At 46.0% G+C, this 16,524-nt stretch overlaps 1 protein-coding gene across 2 annotated transcripts in view; it reads right to left on the reverse strand.

Annotated features, from left to right (window-relative positions):
* Nucleotides 1-309: 309 nt before the first annotated feature.
* Nucleotides 310-16,524, reverse strand: part of CCDC50 (coiled-coil domain containing 50) — a 45,277-nt gene continuing 29,062 nt past the window's right edge. The window contains exons 6-12 of one of the 2 annotated variants that reach the window (XM_075157093.1): nucleotides 13,675-14,379; nucleotides 10,642-10,748; nucleotides 10,003-10,047; nucleotides 9,349-9,453; nucleotides 8,313-8,392; nucleotides 7,186-7,283; nucleotides 6,032-6,150 (exon numbers count right to left, since the gene is read on the reverse strand). In XM_075157093.1, the coding sequence (XP_075013194.1) occupies nucleotides 6,131-6,150; nucleotides 7,186-7,283; nucleotides 8,313-8,392; nucleotides 9,349-9,453; nucleotides 10,003-10,047; nucleotides 10,642-10,748; nucleotides 13,675-14,379 (1,160 nt within the window). In that variant the 3' untranslated portion in view covers nucleotides 6,032-6,130. Of the gene's footprint in view, nucleotides 6,151-7,185; nucleotides 7,284-8,312; nucleotides 8,393-9,348; nucleotides 9,454-10,002; nucleotides 10,048-10,641; nucleotides 10,749-13,674; nucleotides 14,380-16,524 lie in introns of both variants that reach the window. The other variant, XM_075157092.1, reaches the window with a different exon arrangement.

A 16,524-nucleotide genomic window follows, 5' to 3' on the forward strand; every position in this document is an offset into this window, starting at 1 on the left:
AAAGAAAGAAGTATCCTACCCTTGCAAATAATTACATTGCTTTATTTTTCAGTATCACAGTCTCAGGAAATGAAACAGTCCAGATCCTTTCCAAGATATTACACAGCTTTTTTTTTCCATCTCTGTGGCCACAAAATAATCAAATTAAATATAAATTTGTTGTTCTGCTACATGTATTACATTGGAAGAACATGATTATTGGTAGAAGAAGCTAAGCTCCAGCAGCCAAGGGTGGAATGAAGCTCTGTTTTCTTCTGTTCATGTAACCCACCTCAGTGTTCCCAGAAAAGCACACGGGGGACAGAAGGATGCGGTGGGTAACAAAATACAGCGGTTTATTGAACAAAATGGGCAAGGCAATGTTCCCTTTACATTCAATGAGAATTCAGGATTATGGAGCAAAACATGCTATACACACACAGACATGATACTTTGGTTAGATGTCATTCAGAAGTTCTATGCCAAACCTGATAAAATTACAGAGTGAACAGTCAAAAACAAGAAGAAAAACTAGGCTTGCATAGACGGATTATTGTCAGTGCGCAATTTATATTCAAGGATTAGCTGTTGCAACACAGGGTACACTTGCAGCTCTGAACAGTTTAAGCCTCCTGACTAATCCATCTCATCGCATGGCTAATATTTAGATTCAACAGGCTGAAAGTTTATCCTGAAGAGCTAAATGAGACAACTGCAGTTATTTCTCTGAGGCAGTTAACTATATTGCAGTGCACAGATGCAGCTGGAGACACACTGTGGAGTCTACTTAGAGTGAACACTGATACAGTGGAACTTGTTTACTGTGAAGTAGAAAATACTCATTTGTGTGTCTCACTGTCCTCTCTGGGACTCTCCTGGAAGAGCCCAAACTGCACAGCTAAGCCTTGCCCTGTGCTACTCACGGGGAGGAGGTGGCTGATGATAGCTCCAGCCCAGAAGCTGAGGGCAGTGCAGCTTCTCAACAAAACCTGTGTCCTGCAGCCTGTCCTGGGCATAGCAGTCCAAGCAGCGCTTGTGTGCAGCACAGCCAGAGCCTCCACAGCAGGGCAGCACAGCCAGAAACGTGCTACAGCATGTATTTTAAAAGAGTATAGTAAACTGGGATCTCTGTAGGTTTATGCCTGTCCTCCACAACCAAAAAAAACAGACAAGCTGCCTGTGCGAGTGGCACTGCCGTGCCCCAGCGCTATACCCCACCCCCACCTCCCAAAGCAACTGCAGAACTAAGCACTGAGTGTCTTGAGAGAGTGGGGCAAAACCAAAACTGTCCATCAGCTGGGCATGGACATAGGGCAGAGTAACCCTCAAAGTCACCCCCAGATGGGAACTCCTGCTGCAGCATCCTCCCTGGCACCGCTGCCAGGAGCGGGACAGCAGAGAGCTCGGTCACTCACAGTCCATGCTGTGAGCTGTGCTTCGTTTCCTATTGCATCTCTCGCAGCCTGGCAGCGTCAGTGCTGCCTGGAGGAACCGCAGGAGCAATCTGCTCAGGGCGACAGACACCCAGGAGATCCTTCGGTGTAAGAAGCGATGAGTTTCATGCACTGGCTGCACTAGATTACAAGAGTGTAAACTAAGTAGGGGAATTCTCACACTGTCTCCAAGTGCCCCCCTTTATATATAAATTAGCAATCCACAGTTAGTTTGCATACAGGTTAATATGAATTAAAATAAAAACCTCGATAATAAAAATATATAATATACACATTGATCAATAGCAATAAACTGAATGAAAACACTAGAATGTAACAGTGGCTGTAATTTGGCACAAAATAAAAATGCACAAAGGTCTAGCACTGGAAAAATAAAAATCCCTTTTTTTTTCCCCCCTAAATAAGAGAATATTAATCCTGATTCAAATCCTGACAGGTGGGAATGCAGAGATATAAAAATACTGTACATACAAGATCCCTTTTACAGAGTGAAGCAGACTGCAGCATTTGTAACTTCTGTCTTTCCTCCCCAAGAGGAGAAATTCAATGATGAGACTTCATCTATCCCCTAACAGCTGGTATTTTCCCACCCCCACTAAGTTCAAAACCATGAAGTTCTTTAAAAAAGATGAGATTAACCTGTTGGATCTATCCACGTGACAACAACCGCTTCTCGCTGCAGGAAGCTGTACAGTCCACATTAAGACAGTGTTTCATAGCAAGGTGACTCAGATCAGCCTGCTGAAGACATCGAGTATCCCTGCATGTAAGGCACGATCACTCGGGTTCGCCCAACCTCTCTTCTGCAGACCATTGTGCTTCGGACGGAGGCGAGGAGGTGGCGAGAGCTGCTGCTGGTGAGATGTGCCTACTATAGAGATTAGGAAGTGCCAGGATTTCATGGTGATGAATTTTCCACGTGGTGCCTGTTGCCTTGTTAATGCACAGAGTCAGAAAGGGATGCAAGACCTGAATGACCTGGGCAGGGTCCCAGCAAGGGCTCCGACATGCTATTAAATCCAGAGCAAAACCATAGGCAAAGCTACTGAAACTTGGCAAGAGAAAACAAACAAAAAAAAATACAGTTACTTAAACATTTTTCTGTCACAGGAAGGAAATATTGCTCCGGTTGTTTCTTTTGAAAAGATCAACTTCATTGCGCCCCTTTCCAGGGACACACGTGCAAGGTGCTGATTTTGCATCTCACCTACACAGGCTCCATCGTCTTGACTCTCAGTAGAACTGTGGCTGCTGAGCCCCAAGATGAATTGGCTCCTTGTTCATCCACGGTCTTAACTCAACTCTTGTTGACTTCAATGGGACCATGGAACCTCCTTCCAAAAGTGGTTACTGAACATGCAAGTCCAGTTGCAACCTTTGCCTCAGGAAGTCTCTAACCTGCTGGCTGCATGAGGCCCACAGGGTATATTATATGAACAACTGCTCTGTTCATACCCCATTTACTACATGCTTTCCTCAGCTGTCGTTCCTAGCATTTCTGTCTCTCTTGATAGGTGTAGCCCCTTTAACAAAACCTCAGGGTCCCCCTTTTCAGGGGGGCTATGGAAAAATAAAACAGGAGAAACACTTGCAAGGGCCAGCAAATGAGTAAAGGTAGGGAGTAAGAATAAAAAGGTAAGGACTATGGGAGGATATAGAGCAAAGCAACCCACAGAGCATCCAGCGCTCCCCGAAGGCATCCAAGGAAGCAGCAGAAGCTTCTGAGATCCTTCCCTTGAGCTCTTGCCTCTTGGTGCCATGGCTGGAGAGCTTGGCTGGTCCGAGGAGGCCATTAAGGAGATCCCGCAGTTCCACCAAGTAGGCACTGAGGTGTTCTTCAGACTTTACCCAGCTTCCAAATAAAACCAACCAAGTTTTCTCTCGTATCATTTCCACTCACTCCCACTGAAGTCAACAACTTGGATACTCCCAAGCATCCCTCCTGAATTAATAGGTTCTTCAAATGTCAGCAGGCTTAGGGCCTTCACGACTTTTCTGATTAGAGTAAGACAGAAGTTACATCAGCCAACTGCAGTGCAAGAAAGCCCATCACGGCCAGCCACAGAGGCCCAGGGAGAGCCGAATTCCTTGTTGGCGATTGCCTCTTGCCTTGTGCAGATGGTCACCATTTTTCCCCATGCACAGCGAGTACAAAGCACAGCCACTTTCTGATTTGGCAGGACTTTTCCCCATCCAGCTTTCACAAGTGCACCAGATGAAGCAAGCAGCAGGGCCTGGACTGGGGTGTTTGTAGAAAGTATTAGTTTATAAAACCCCACCAGGCATCCATTTCACAACAATAAATACTCTGATGGCAATGGAGGGGAAAAACCCACAGGAAAAAATGGCATCTTCAACAGTAGAAATTTTGACTGTTACATGAAATACAAAAATAAATTTTTACAAAATAAAATCATTGCAGGTGAGGTTGCCACATTGGGCCAAGTTATCAAACAAAAAAGGAAAAAATACGGTCTATGTTGTTCTTTTTCTGGATCCTTTAAAACAACGTTAACACTTCTGAATGGACAGAGATGGAACTAGAAGAGGGAACAAGGCAAGACCAGTAAAATCTAGCCGCTGGCTGGGATATTTCCTGAGAAGCAGCAGCAAGCAAGAGCTTGCGAGTCACTTAAGGGTTCATGCAGGTGAGCAAGCTCACGGTCTGGAAGCAAGGGTACGCAGCTAACGGGATGCTGCCGATGCACAAAGTCCTATGTTACATTTTTAGCTACTGTATGCCTGGAGCAGAGGTCTTCTGGGGGTTAACTGGTTCTTCACAGGTAGTGAACTGCTGCCAACATCCCAGTGGGGGTAGGAGATGGAAGTTTCTTGAGTTGTTGGTCAAGGCAAGGCATGGGCTCATGCTGCGGTATTAAACATGCTCTTGTAACTTATATGAAGAAGGAGTTGCCTTGTCTTCCTAGTGATTTGACCTAACCAAGGACAACAGCCAAGCTTAAAGCCTTACAGCTGCCTTGGGGCTTGAATTGTGCATTAGTGCAAGAGCAGAGCACCACGATCTCTTCCGACTTCCTATCGGTGCTCCATGCCAGCACATGTGCTCTCCACAAAGCTCTACAGAGCTGTCAGGCTCCTTTCCCAGGCAGATTGGTGGCCAGGGCAAGTACAGTCACGGCTCTGCCTCCCCTCCTCAGCAAAGCCAGCAGCAGAATTGCAGCTGCTAGCAGAAGACAAAGAGCGTGGTGGGACAGACTCAGTGCCGGGCAGTAAAGGAAGCTGGGCTGCGGGGGCAACACAGCCAGGCTTGCTGCCATGAACTGGACTGGCAAATGAATAACCACCCTGTACTGGCTGAACAGACTCCAAGCCAGTGTCCAGATCCTCAGCTTTGTTGTTTAAAAATGCACTTGAAAAAAATGGCAAAAAAAAAGATTAAAAAGACAAAAGAATTGAAATGAGAGGAGGCCAAAGGAAAAGGCTACTTGCTTGTGCAAGACAAGAATGATTTTCAAAGATTGGAGGGAAAATAAGCCATAGAAAGAAAAAATAAAATATCACTGCATGGGCAAATCTATACAGACAACTTAAACTTGCAGACCCTGCTATGCCCTAGAGAGCAATAGTTTTAGCCTGATTGGAGTCTGCCTGGGGTGCTGGACGGAGCAGTGTAGAGGGGAGGCAGTCAGCACAGACATTGTGTGGACTGTTCGGCACTCTGTGTCTAGCTCAAAGTTGCCTGTAACAGTAGATTTTGGATTCAATGCTCAATGTCCATTCGGCCCTCCTTCAGTCCCATGTTTGCAAGACACATGTCGGTTCAGACACAAGTTACTGTACTCAAGTGCATCAGCAACTGAGCTAGGAGTTACAGTAGTTCCTACTTGGCTTCAGTGAAATTCCTTGGCTTCTACCACACCAAAGCTCAAAGCAGGTGACCACAGAGGTCCCTTCAGGCATTTAAATCTGTTTGTGTGATTCTTCCCAATCCACAACTCACAGCTTCATCAACTCCCTGGCATGTCTTAAAAGTCAAGCACACAAGGTCTAATTTCTGTTGAAATTTATTTCCTCTTAACTGTTCTACCCTATATCCTGGAGCTAAATGCCTGGTTACACACTCTACCCAGATTGGTGGAAACCCTAGAAAGAAATACAGCAGTTAAGAAATTTTGTTCTATAGGCAATTTCTTCCTCACCAGTCCCAGGTTCTGGCTTTTGCTGGTGTATGTTATGAAGATCCTCTTTCCTTCCTGCAAGCTAGCATGACTGTCAGGTTGGCTCAGCCGTCTTATCCAGCACAGGGAGAAACACGTTTCCTCTTATAACTCTTTGCTAAGTCATCCTAATATGGAAAGGACTTGTACTTCTGACGTTCTGCTGCATTGCCATAACTCAGCTCACATCTTGGATTTTCCTCCCTGTTGTGTGTGCATCTCTATTTGTCCTATTTGACAAAGCTCCAGCCAAAGCTTAAAAATAAAAATAAAAGGAACGCCTCAAAAGGATGTAAGAGGGACTTGTTAAGTCAGCCAGTTGATTCACACAGCTCAGTGGCGGCTAGATTATACTGCACTGCTTAGGTGATCACATATGAGTAAGAAATTGAAATGAACAAGTGTTCCTTATTAATATGATGACACTTAAAGAGGAGATCCTGGGAAAAGAAAGTTGCCTGGCAATTCCAGTAATGTTTGCTACAGAAGAGTCAGTACCAAAGCAAAGGCTAGCACAGTTTACTGCTTCCTACGGGAACCTGGAAAGCAAAACAGAAAGAAAAAACCTGTAAGGGTAGATCCTGGTGAAGAAAATACTACCTGCAATCATCTTTTACTTGCCCTCTTGGATGTCTGTGTGACTTCCAGGGTACTGGTAAAGTCAAATGCCAAAATGGGAACTGTACGTTACATTACTCAAGCAAAAAGAAGGACAGGTCCACAAGAGAGGCAGACATTGACATTTCTTCTAGGCTGTGAACGGCACTGCAGCTACATTGCACAGTCTCACTGAAGAAAACGGAATGAACACTGGGCTTACAGACTCTATAAAGTGCCATCAACTTTACAGCTTGTTTGATGAAGACAGAACGCAAAAGTTTCCAAACTTTAGATTTTGGGAAGTAAACTGTCCGCATTTAAGTCACAATCAGTGGAGCTCGAAGAAATATGAACAACTGAGTCGAACTCTGGCTGCCCCTTTCCTCCCCCAGAGACTCTACAGATAACTCAGACAATTGGCATTCAGATTTAAAAAACTGGGGGGCCGCGACCTTAACCACACTGCTCTGTGCCAAGTGATTTCAGGAAACAAACCAACAAAGCAGTGCTGAGATGCTACAGGAACAAAACAAGCCTCTTCTCAGGACAAGCTTCTGTCTGATCATCCCATCTGCCCGCCAGACAGGTGATACGGCGAGGTTTTTGTCTTGTATTGGATTGTTTGATACTAGTGAGTCACCCAAAATCCATCATGTTGTTTTCTTCATGTTATTTCTCCTTCATTTGCTGCCTGGATTTACAGTCATTCATCATTAAGAGATCACGGAGGACATGCAGAGAGCAGTTTGACAAAGTCAAGGCAAACCAATACAGCTTTTTAGTCTCTGAGCCTGCAACATGCTCAGCAAGTACAACTCGAACACCGACTCGCATCACCTCCCCGCTGGGGCAATAATATCCATTCCTCCTCTCTGTTAGCATCTCTTTCAAACATCCTGTCCTGCAGGCTGCTTATTTGAGGAGAACAGCCCACAATAACCCAAGTGCTGGGGCAGCCGTGGGCTTGATCCTACCTTTAGGAGAGTGCTCAGGTTTGGGGATCTGGCGCAAGGGGCTGGGCTGGCTTGTGTAATACCGAGCATGTTCAAAGTCATCTACGAGAGGCTGTGACCTGCCACGCACAATGAAAAAAAAAGCATTGGGAAAAAAACTCAAAGGCATAACGGCGTGTCAAAAGCAACATCTCAGCTGCCTGGTCTGTCCCTATCAGTTTGATGCAACTCTGGTGGCCCAGACTTTCCACCTGCAGACCAGCTCCTCTAAGCACAGCCCGTTACTGTTACTGCGGTGAGAAATGCACAGTATTTACTACTTCTCACGGATCGCTTTCATTTAATAATGGTTTCAAGTTGTCAGGAAACAAAGAATTTCCATTATGAAGTTTGATGCAAACCTCACTCAAAAAAGCAACATTTTAAAGTGTTTAATGCTTGCCCAGTTTTAACCCCAGAGTATTTTAATATGATCTCAGCCTCCACCTGCACACCTCATTTGTTGTTTCTTTTGCAAATTCTACAAGAATTTCTAGGCTAATATCTGGATTGGAAATCAAAGCCACCAGGGTCACTTCCAGGGTTCAGTCACTCATGAGGAGCATCAGTCCAGGGTACCAAGTGATTCAGAAGCAGCACTGGGCTACAGCACGTTCCCATGAGCTCTGGGATGAGGTACCCCAAAGCACAACATACTTGGTTGCAGGGGGTGTCCACATGCAGAGCGGAAGCAGTGTACAGGGCTTAACTGGGAGCAAGGACCCAAGGGAGCAGCTGTGCAAATGCATCGTGATTACTCCTTCCTGCCCAGAGATGACATTTGGTTTCACATCCCCAGAAGCTCTTTAACCCTCTCAATGTTTCTCTGCCATTTAACAAATGTCACTGCACAAGCTCATCAATCTCCATCAGCACCAAGCAGGGAGACCGATACGGACAAATGCCATGAGCACAGCGAGTGACGCATGTCACCGAACACCTCACAAGCTCTGCGCCCTCCATCTCTTTTCAGTGCTAAAACTTCTGCTCTCTACCAAGCCCCTTGTGGGTGGGTCAGGCTGGTCGCCCCACAACTCCTCCCCAGGACTCAGCTTTCAAGCAGCTTCCCGACTGCATTTCCCCATTTTTACCAGCCAGTTCAAGCTCACCTTGAAGACCTGTCGCCTTTGTGTCGCTGTGTTTCAGGCCCTTCTTTTGACCTTGAACGCGTGGACTCGCTTGCGTCATGCTGACGGGAAGAAGGGAAAGCAGCTCATCCGTGTGCCTTGCAAGACACCAGCCAGTGCATCGAGGCTGCCACAGCTCCACGCAGACCTTTCATGCTCAGTTCATACACACGACTAACTACAGCCAGACACGTGCAAACGGCAGTGTCAGGACTAGTTTCCAGTAAATGAAACTCACCCTTGCTGAGCCAAATTCAATTTTTGCTCTAAATATGAGACAGCACTGGGCGACCCGTCCTGAAGCTGGGGTCGAACGCAGTCAGTGTGTAATGACTGTGCACATGGCTGGGCTGAGCAAGAGGGACCAGCTGCATGCAGCTGTGCTCCTCCAACCACTCAAACGCAGTAAGGAAGCTGAAAACATCAGAGCTACCTCCAGCTGGCCCCAAGATTAACACAACACCCCCTTTAGCACCTTACCAGTGCAGACCATGAAATCTGTTTCCTATCACCTTCCACGTTGGCTAGCCAAGTCTCTGTAGTATTACTCATACAAAAACCTAGGCTTGATACACTCAATACTTTCATTATAGAGCCAATTTTATTATGAAGCAGAGTGACAACTGGAGCAGCTGCGTTGTCCTTATACCTGTGGTACACAAACAGAACCAACTACTGCTTTTATGGCTACAGTCAAAATTTCAGCAGAGGGAAGGTCCTGCACCAGGAGGACTGACAGTGCTTGAGGGAGGCCACAAGGTGCTGTGAAATCCAGTGGCCAGACCTCCAAGGCCAGAGCCCACGGCTTACCTTACTTGAGGCTGAAGCCAAAGAGCATCTAACACCAAGGAGGTAGCTCCAAAAGGCTTAGGAAGCAGCTGAATAACAGGCAGCAAGACCCTTTGGATGCAAGAGTCTGCATCATTCCTTTGGCTCTCACCACACACCCTCACCTCCCTCTGGAAATGGGAGTAACATTATAGCCTTTATTTGTGGAGCCTCCTGAAGCTTGACATACCTTCCAGTCTTGATCATGCCTCCTCTTTTCAAAGGAAGACTTTTCTCTCTCCTTCCCTTTCCTGAAAGCTTTTTTCTCTTCGGCCATCAAGAGTCGGGCAATTTCCTAGAAGGGAAAATGCAGAGTGTGTGTCAGACAGTTTTACTGCTCTTGTGTGTTTGAGTTATTTAAACCCTTTCCTATGGGCAGCTGCTGAATGGGAAGGGTGCTAAGCCAGGATTTCACCCATCTGTGATCAGAAATCAAGTGACAAGGCAGAATTACGATTGACTACATGCAGCATGCCCAGTGGATCCCTGATTTGCCAGAACTGTGTTTGCAGAGCCTTTCTGCCCTTCATCCCTTTTCCTTCAATGGGGGCGGGGGGGTTCATCTCGCAGCATCTCTGATAGTCTCCCTTGGGGCTCAGTTACAAGAGATGCTCTCTCACAGCCATGAACTTCCTTCCTCTGCCATGGTTGCAACAGGCAGCACAACTCCCTGCTTGGCCAGCCTGAGCATGTACAGGAAAACCAGCTAGGAGCAAACCCCACTGGAGCCCTGAGCTTCCCCTACAAGGAAGGAAACGAACAACCAGAGGGTCAGAGGGGACAAGTGGGGTTTAGCAGTTTCCACAAGTAAAGGAATACCGCAAACATTTGACTTCTTGCTCACCTCATCTTGGGCTACTTGAGCTGCCTTCTGATCTGCCTCGTTAGCCTGAAAAAAAAGAAGGGGGGGAGGCGGGGGAAGAAAAAACAGGGACAAAAGAGTAACACCTCTGAATTATTCACACCCATTAACCTACTGGGCAGGGAAAGTAGGTGCCCATAAAAATATGCTAGCATCCTCTCCAAATATACTTAGCTATCTCAATACTTACCTCACAGCCCAACATCAAACTGTCACTTCAGCTTTTCAGCTGAGTTTTGCCCTCATCTATCTGCCAGGCCACACCACAACACAGGGCCCACTCTGGTGCCCCCTCTCGCTCAAAGATGGGCGCTGGCCTGTCTCACTTCTGGGCTGACCACACCGACTACAGGCCATCTTTACCTGCCTGGAAATGTTCATTTAGTATCTCTCTGCTTCGATCATTTAATTTTTAGGCGTTTATTTCAGAAAATAGGGCTTTATAGCCAAGTTGTCACTCCATATGTGTGCTTATGGGAGGCAAAGGTAATTACCAGAATGCACAGTAGCATGAGCTTAGGTCTTAAAGTCACTATCATATATAAAAGGTTTACAAATTAAAGTTGTCATCGCTGGCTACCTTAGTTCCTTCGAGTTGACTAATGCATCCTCTCTACTTACCAGGAGCTCTTCCTCCTGCAGCTTCCGAGCAATCTCTGCATCAGACAACTCCTGTTCCCTTCGGGGTGTATCATACATGGCTTGCTTCGTCCCCCTCAACTTGGTGCCTACAGAATTGTGAGAGAAAACAATCAACTCAATCCTTTTCCAAATACTTTGGTAAGGAAATCCCCACCATCTCCTCAGCCACCTGCAAAAGACCCACTCAAGGGAACCAGAGACGACAACAGCGTACCTGCCAGACAGCTGGTTTGAGAGTACCTTTAGCTGAGGTGCAGCACGCACCTCTATGCAAATAGAAATATCTGATACACCATGTCTTATATGACAAATGCAACTATATGGCAGAAGAGTCCATGTCCCCTGAAGCAGTCTTTGCTGACACAGTGATGCTAGCAAAGGAATTGTAATTTTTCACACTCTGCGTTGATACAGATACACTGGCAAGACCCGGCAGAGAGCAGCCCAACATCTGTTACAAGCCCAGCAGAGTCTGCGAACACACCACTGGAGCAGCATGGGCTGCAAAAATTGCCTGGGACAGGCTCACATGAGGTTTTGGACAATTTCTTCCTTGGGCTGACCCATGAATTTTAAAATTCACAGTGAGAAAACAGCTAAGTAAACATTTTTGAAGTTCATACAAGTTTCAGTTCTTCCTTTGAGTACAGAGTTTTATTTGTTTATTTATTTTAAAGTTAAACCATCTTCAAGTGATTTAAAATGTTGCATTTTGAAAGTCTCTCCATAGTCTATTTGCACCAGGCCATCAAAGGAGTCTCACTGTATCCCTGTTATAAAATGCACGACCGCTTACATACAATGAATGCCGCCTTCTTCCATCTGCAGTCCGAACTGTATTGTTCAGACATCTCGGACATCTGAATGAGCTTTCTGCTTTATGTCCAAAGTATACAAACACTCCAGATATCTGTCTCTTCCGCCTCAAACCCAGAAAGTTTCACTCAAAACTTTGATGCCTCCAGCTACGCCATTTACACATTTGTTCTAGTTACCCGTTACATCTTACTGGGCCACCTATCAGTTTCCTTCCCATCTTGTAAGACCAAGGGAAAAACTTGAAGTAACCAACTGACCTCGAAAAACTTTTATGCATCTACCAAAAAACCACCATCATACTCCACCAAGACTTCAAACTGCAGAGGGCCAGAGACCTCATGCATCAACCCAGAATAAAACCATGGAATAGGAAACCTTCTACAGGTATTAAAGGAGGTGTGTGGGGTTTTCTGCTTTTTGTTTTGTTTGAATCAACTGATCAATGATCTTCAGCAATTAACACCCCTTTTGCAAACCACAGAATCATAGAATCATTAAGGTTGGAAAAGACCTCTAAGATCAACCGTCAACCCAACACCACCATGCCCACTACACCATGTCCCTAAGCGCCTCATCTACACGTCTTTTAAATACTTCCAGGGATGGTGACTCATCCACTTCCCTGGGCAGCCTGTTCCAAGGCCTGATCACTCTTGCAGTAAAGAAATTTCTCCCAATGTCCAATCTAAACCTCCCTTGGTGCATAGAAGAAAACTTCAGCTCTGGCATGTTACGGTTAAGCCTGACCTGGCCTTTCCCAGCACACTTTCATCAATCCAAGCTGTGAAGAGCTGCAATCTCTGGCCAGCACAAAAACTCTGGCAAAAAGCACCAGCTTAGTAAGAGTTAAATTATCCAGAGTGCTTTCAAGGTCAAGGTAAACACAGTTTTACCCTGCTGGAATGAACAACAGAGTGGTCGAGAGGCTCCTGTACAGCATTACCTCCATGAAGAATAAAAGCAATTTCCAGGAATTGTTTGCTGGCCAGCCCAAGGCTGAGCTTCCTTCACACACTGATCGGTGCCAGGCTTCATTTGCTCAGAAGACAACAATAAACATTACTTCCACATCACTTCTGCCCACACTCAGGGGAGCATGAAGCCCACCATGACCACGGCCCAACGGAAGAGGATGTCAGCTTCTGGCTATTTTGACTCAATGTGAGGGAATACTGAGTCACTCGGACCCACATTGTATCGGGGCAGAACACGACCTACTGATTATATATAAAGACCTGACTAACACCTTCAACTTCCCCAAAGAAAACTTCCGCGTGATGAAGACGAAGAATGATTCTCCCAGCATCTCCAGATACAGACACGCATTATCATCCCCCCCTTATCCAAGTGAAGACCAGTTAGATGGCTTAAGGCACAAGTTTCCCACACTGCAACAGACACAGATCCAAGTCTCTAAACTCCTACTTTCACTAAGAGACAGGTCACCCTCACTCCCAGTGTGGTTTTAAAAGCAGAAAGATGGATCTGGATCTTTAAAGCCCACCAGTCCCCAAGTATTCTTGAACAACAAGAACTACACAGGTACATGTTTCCCAGAAGAATCCACTTGTACAGAATTTGACAAGAACCCCGTCTTAGAAACAGAGCCCAGTCAGACACCTACTGAACTTTGCCTGAAGAGAATTGATTATTTTGCCAGCAGTGTTTTCAATAAGAAGTGGATGGAAATTGCTGGCTTATTAGTGCTTCAGCAAACTGTCCTCACTTACAGCCCTGCAACCCAAATCAACAAAATACAAGTATAATCATAACATTTGGTTTTTTTGTAAGGTGTTTTTTTTTCCTCCTGTGCAAGGAGACCACCGCACAAAATATATAATGAAAACAAAAGCTGGTTGTTGGTTGTTTGATTTCGGGGTTTTTTTTTTTGTGTTCGTTTGTTTTTTTCTTAAATGCAGGATACAAAGGGCACCATTTCCAACAATACAGTCTTACTCATCCTCTCTGATGCCATGGAACATGTCAGGAAAGAAACAGAGCAAGAACATTAATGGATAAGAATAATCTCACTAAGTAAGAAAGAAACCTGGGCAAGATTCACCACGTGCACATTTCAGGTGGATATTAGAGATAAGCACCTTCAAAGGAAACAACACAGATTTCAGACACCAGGATGGGGCGCGCAAAGGTCCATCCTCACACGTACGTACACCTTCCCCATCACTTGGTTACCTGAGTCTCGCTGGCAGTCTCCAACCTTCCCCTGGGTCATAGCGTGCGGGGATGGGGAACGTCTTCTGTGTCCTGCCCTTTTGCAGTCTCTCTCCTCACCTCTCCTACGATCATCTCTAGATTCAGCATCGTGAAGCTTCTCGTCATGCACCATCCTGTGTGACGAGTGGCCCTGATGACGAGATTTGTGTTTTTCAGGGCGCACCAGCTGGCTGCTGCCCCGATGCCAGGTCTCCTGCTCAGCCTCCAGTTCCACCTCAAGAAGAGAAAGGTGTTTTTCTCTGTCCTGCCTTGTTGGCTTTCTGCTGCGCCGCACCTGGTCTGCGAGTCTATGGTCTGACTCCAGGTCAAGACTGAGAGGTCTCCAAGCCTTCTCCCTACCAGCTGCTCTCCTCTCCTGCAGCTCCCAGCTACTGCTGTGGTCACAGGCGCTGCGCTCAGCCTCTCTTTCCAGGTCAAAGCTGGGATTTCTCCTGGACCTTCCCTGGCTGGCTGATTTCCACTCCTGCTGATGGTCGTTGCTGGCCTCACTCGGTCGAGGAGACCTCCGACGATCCTCTGAGGTGGAATGCCCGTGTTCGGAGGCACCGGCGGACAAAGGCGAGGGCGCTTCTCGGTGCTCTCTCTGCCGGTGCGTGCGCCTGTCACCACTGCGTGCCCCGCGAGGCTCAGAAACCTGCTCTCTGGGGTCACCCCAGGGGTGCTCTGAGGAACGGGGGGACAAACAACGAGCGGGTTAGTGGTGCGGGGGTTAATGGTAGTTCAGCAAAGCCAAACTCACAGCATGCAGATGAGGGAGCTTGATGCAAGAAGCTGGAAATGCAGGCAAAGCGTGACAGGATCAGAAAGAAGAACAACGGGGATATAACGGGGAACAGGGTGAAATGGCAGCCTGGCTAGCAGCAGGGCAGCACGGGACGCAATGGGGTTGGAGCAGAAAGGGCAGGTCCTGCCCGAAAGTGTGTCCAAGCACCTCCTAAGACAAGGACAAGCCAATATGGAGATGAAGGACTTTTAATGATGCCATTGGGGCTGAAAAACAGCCAGCAGAGCAGCTCATCTCCTGGTGACACGTCACTGCTGCAGGATACCGAAACCACCAGAGAAAGCTTGCAAAAGGAGGGCGCAAGACGCAGGTGAGGCTGGGAGGCAATGGGGGGGCCAAGCAGAGGGTCAGACTGGATCCTGGTTTGTGAGCACCGGTGCCTTGCCCTGGCTTCAGGCACAAGGTTCTTGATCAGAAAAAATAGCCTCACCTAACGAGGGGGAAGACCCACATAAAGCAGAAGAGAAAGAGACCAGTGGGATGGGATTTTTTTTTTTCCTAAAAGCAAGGACAAGATGATGGATAGCTGCAGCATCCAAATATCTTCTACCACAGACTGTCATGTATCTCTTGCAGACCCAGAAGTTTCTGGGCCCGGACTTATTCATTGCCTAAATAAAAGTTTAGCCTCTGACTGCAGAGAGGGCTACAGAAATTTGAGGGCAGGATAAGACTTCACAAAACCCAGGCTCCTGACCTCAGCAATGTAGCTGGAAAAGCTGCTTACTCAGCAACTTGGTGGGGTTGTTTCCTCCGTGGTTTCCAGAAAGCAGGTGGAAATTTTCTTTGCTTTTAGTTTCAGTAATAAACCTGACACAGCTATGAGGATGCAGCAGTCTGCCTGTATACAATCTGCTGATCAATTTATTTTCCAATCAACCTATTTGCTAAGAAAAATCATTGCCCTTAGTGAACTATTATCTCTACAGCAGCTTTGCAGAATGAAGGCATATTTCTGAAGAAAAAAAAATTTCCTTGAAGCAGAGGCTGATTTGAAACAGAACTATACAAAAAACAAACCAAAAAAACAGCAGTGTAAGACTTTCCTTTTCCACTGCTGAGAGTTTTTTTTACAGTATCTAGAAATATTTAAAATAGATTTCACTGCACACAAGCTGCATTGTTTTAATAAATATCTCTGCTTTCCTTACAGTCATCCAGATTTCAGAAAAAAAAAAAACTACCAAAACTGAACATTCCCTTCAAGTCATTCTATTCAGAAAAAACTTTTTCAGAGCCAGCAAAAATATATGCTACAGAAAATCCGCCTTGAAAACAATTCTGTGTTACTTTTATCCAGAACAGGTATATTTTTAAAAATCCAAGAACTGTAAGAGTAACCACAGCAGTTCCTGTTAACTGGCAGGTTTTTTCTGTTCAGTTTTAGATTGTTCATGTGATTTACAGAAAACAAATATCCAATAAAACAATCTAAGTGACTTACTGAACAACAGAGACCAGAGCCTGAAAGCAAGAGTCAGGTTTTGAATGATACTAACAAGGGTCTAAAAATTAATTCAATTTTGTCATTAAGGAAAGCTCAGTAAATACAGCAGCAGAGAGCAGGAGATCACGAAAGAGCAAAGCGTGGCCGCGCTGGGAAGGGATCACTGCAGGTAACGCAACCATGGCAGACAGCCCGAGCAGAAGGTTTGCTTTTGGGGTATCTCAGGGCGATTAACTCCTCAGCAGGCACCGGTTCCTGTGGCACCTTCCACAGGGGCCGTGTAAACACTCTTTAGGTCCTGGTGTTACTCTCTCAAGCAGCAAGTGACTGAGTGAATACAGGAATGTTTTTCATGGCACAGACACTTCTGGGAGGAACTCTGCCTTTTTTCATGTTTATTTTTCCACTTTTTAAGAGCTCAGATTGCTCTGGAGCAATAGCCCTAATCCACACTCCTCCTGAATGTGGATAAATTTTTATTCAGCCTCAAGACAGACTAAAACCCAAACAAAGCCAGGGCTTTTTTTGTTTAAGTTCACAAGTAATGAGGATGATACAAACCGAGGATGCTGAAGCC

This window comes from Calonectris borealis, chromosome 9 (genome assembly GCF_964195595.1).
Source record: "Calonectris borealis chromosome 9, bCalBor7.hap1.2, whole genome shotgun sequence".
Classification (NCBI taxonomy): Eukaryota; Metazoa; Chordata; class Aves; order Procellariiformes; family Procellariidae; genus Calonectris; species Calonectris borealis.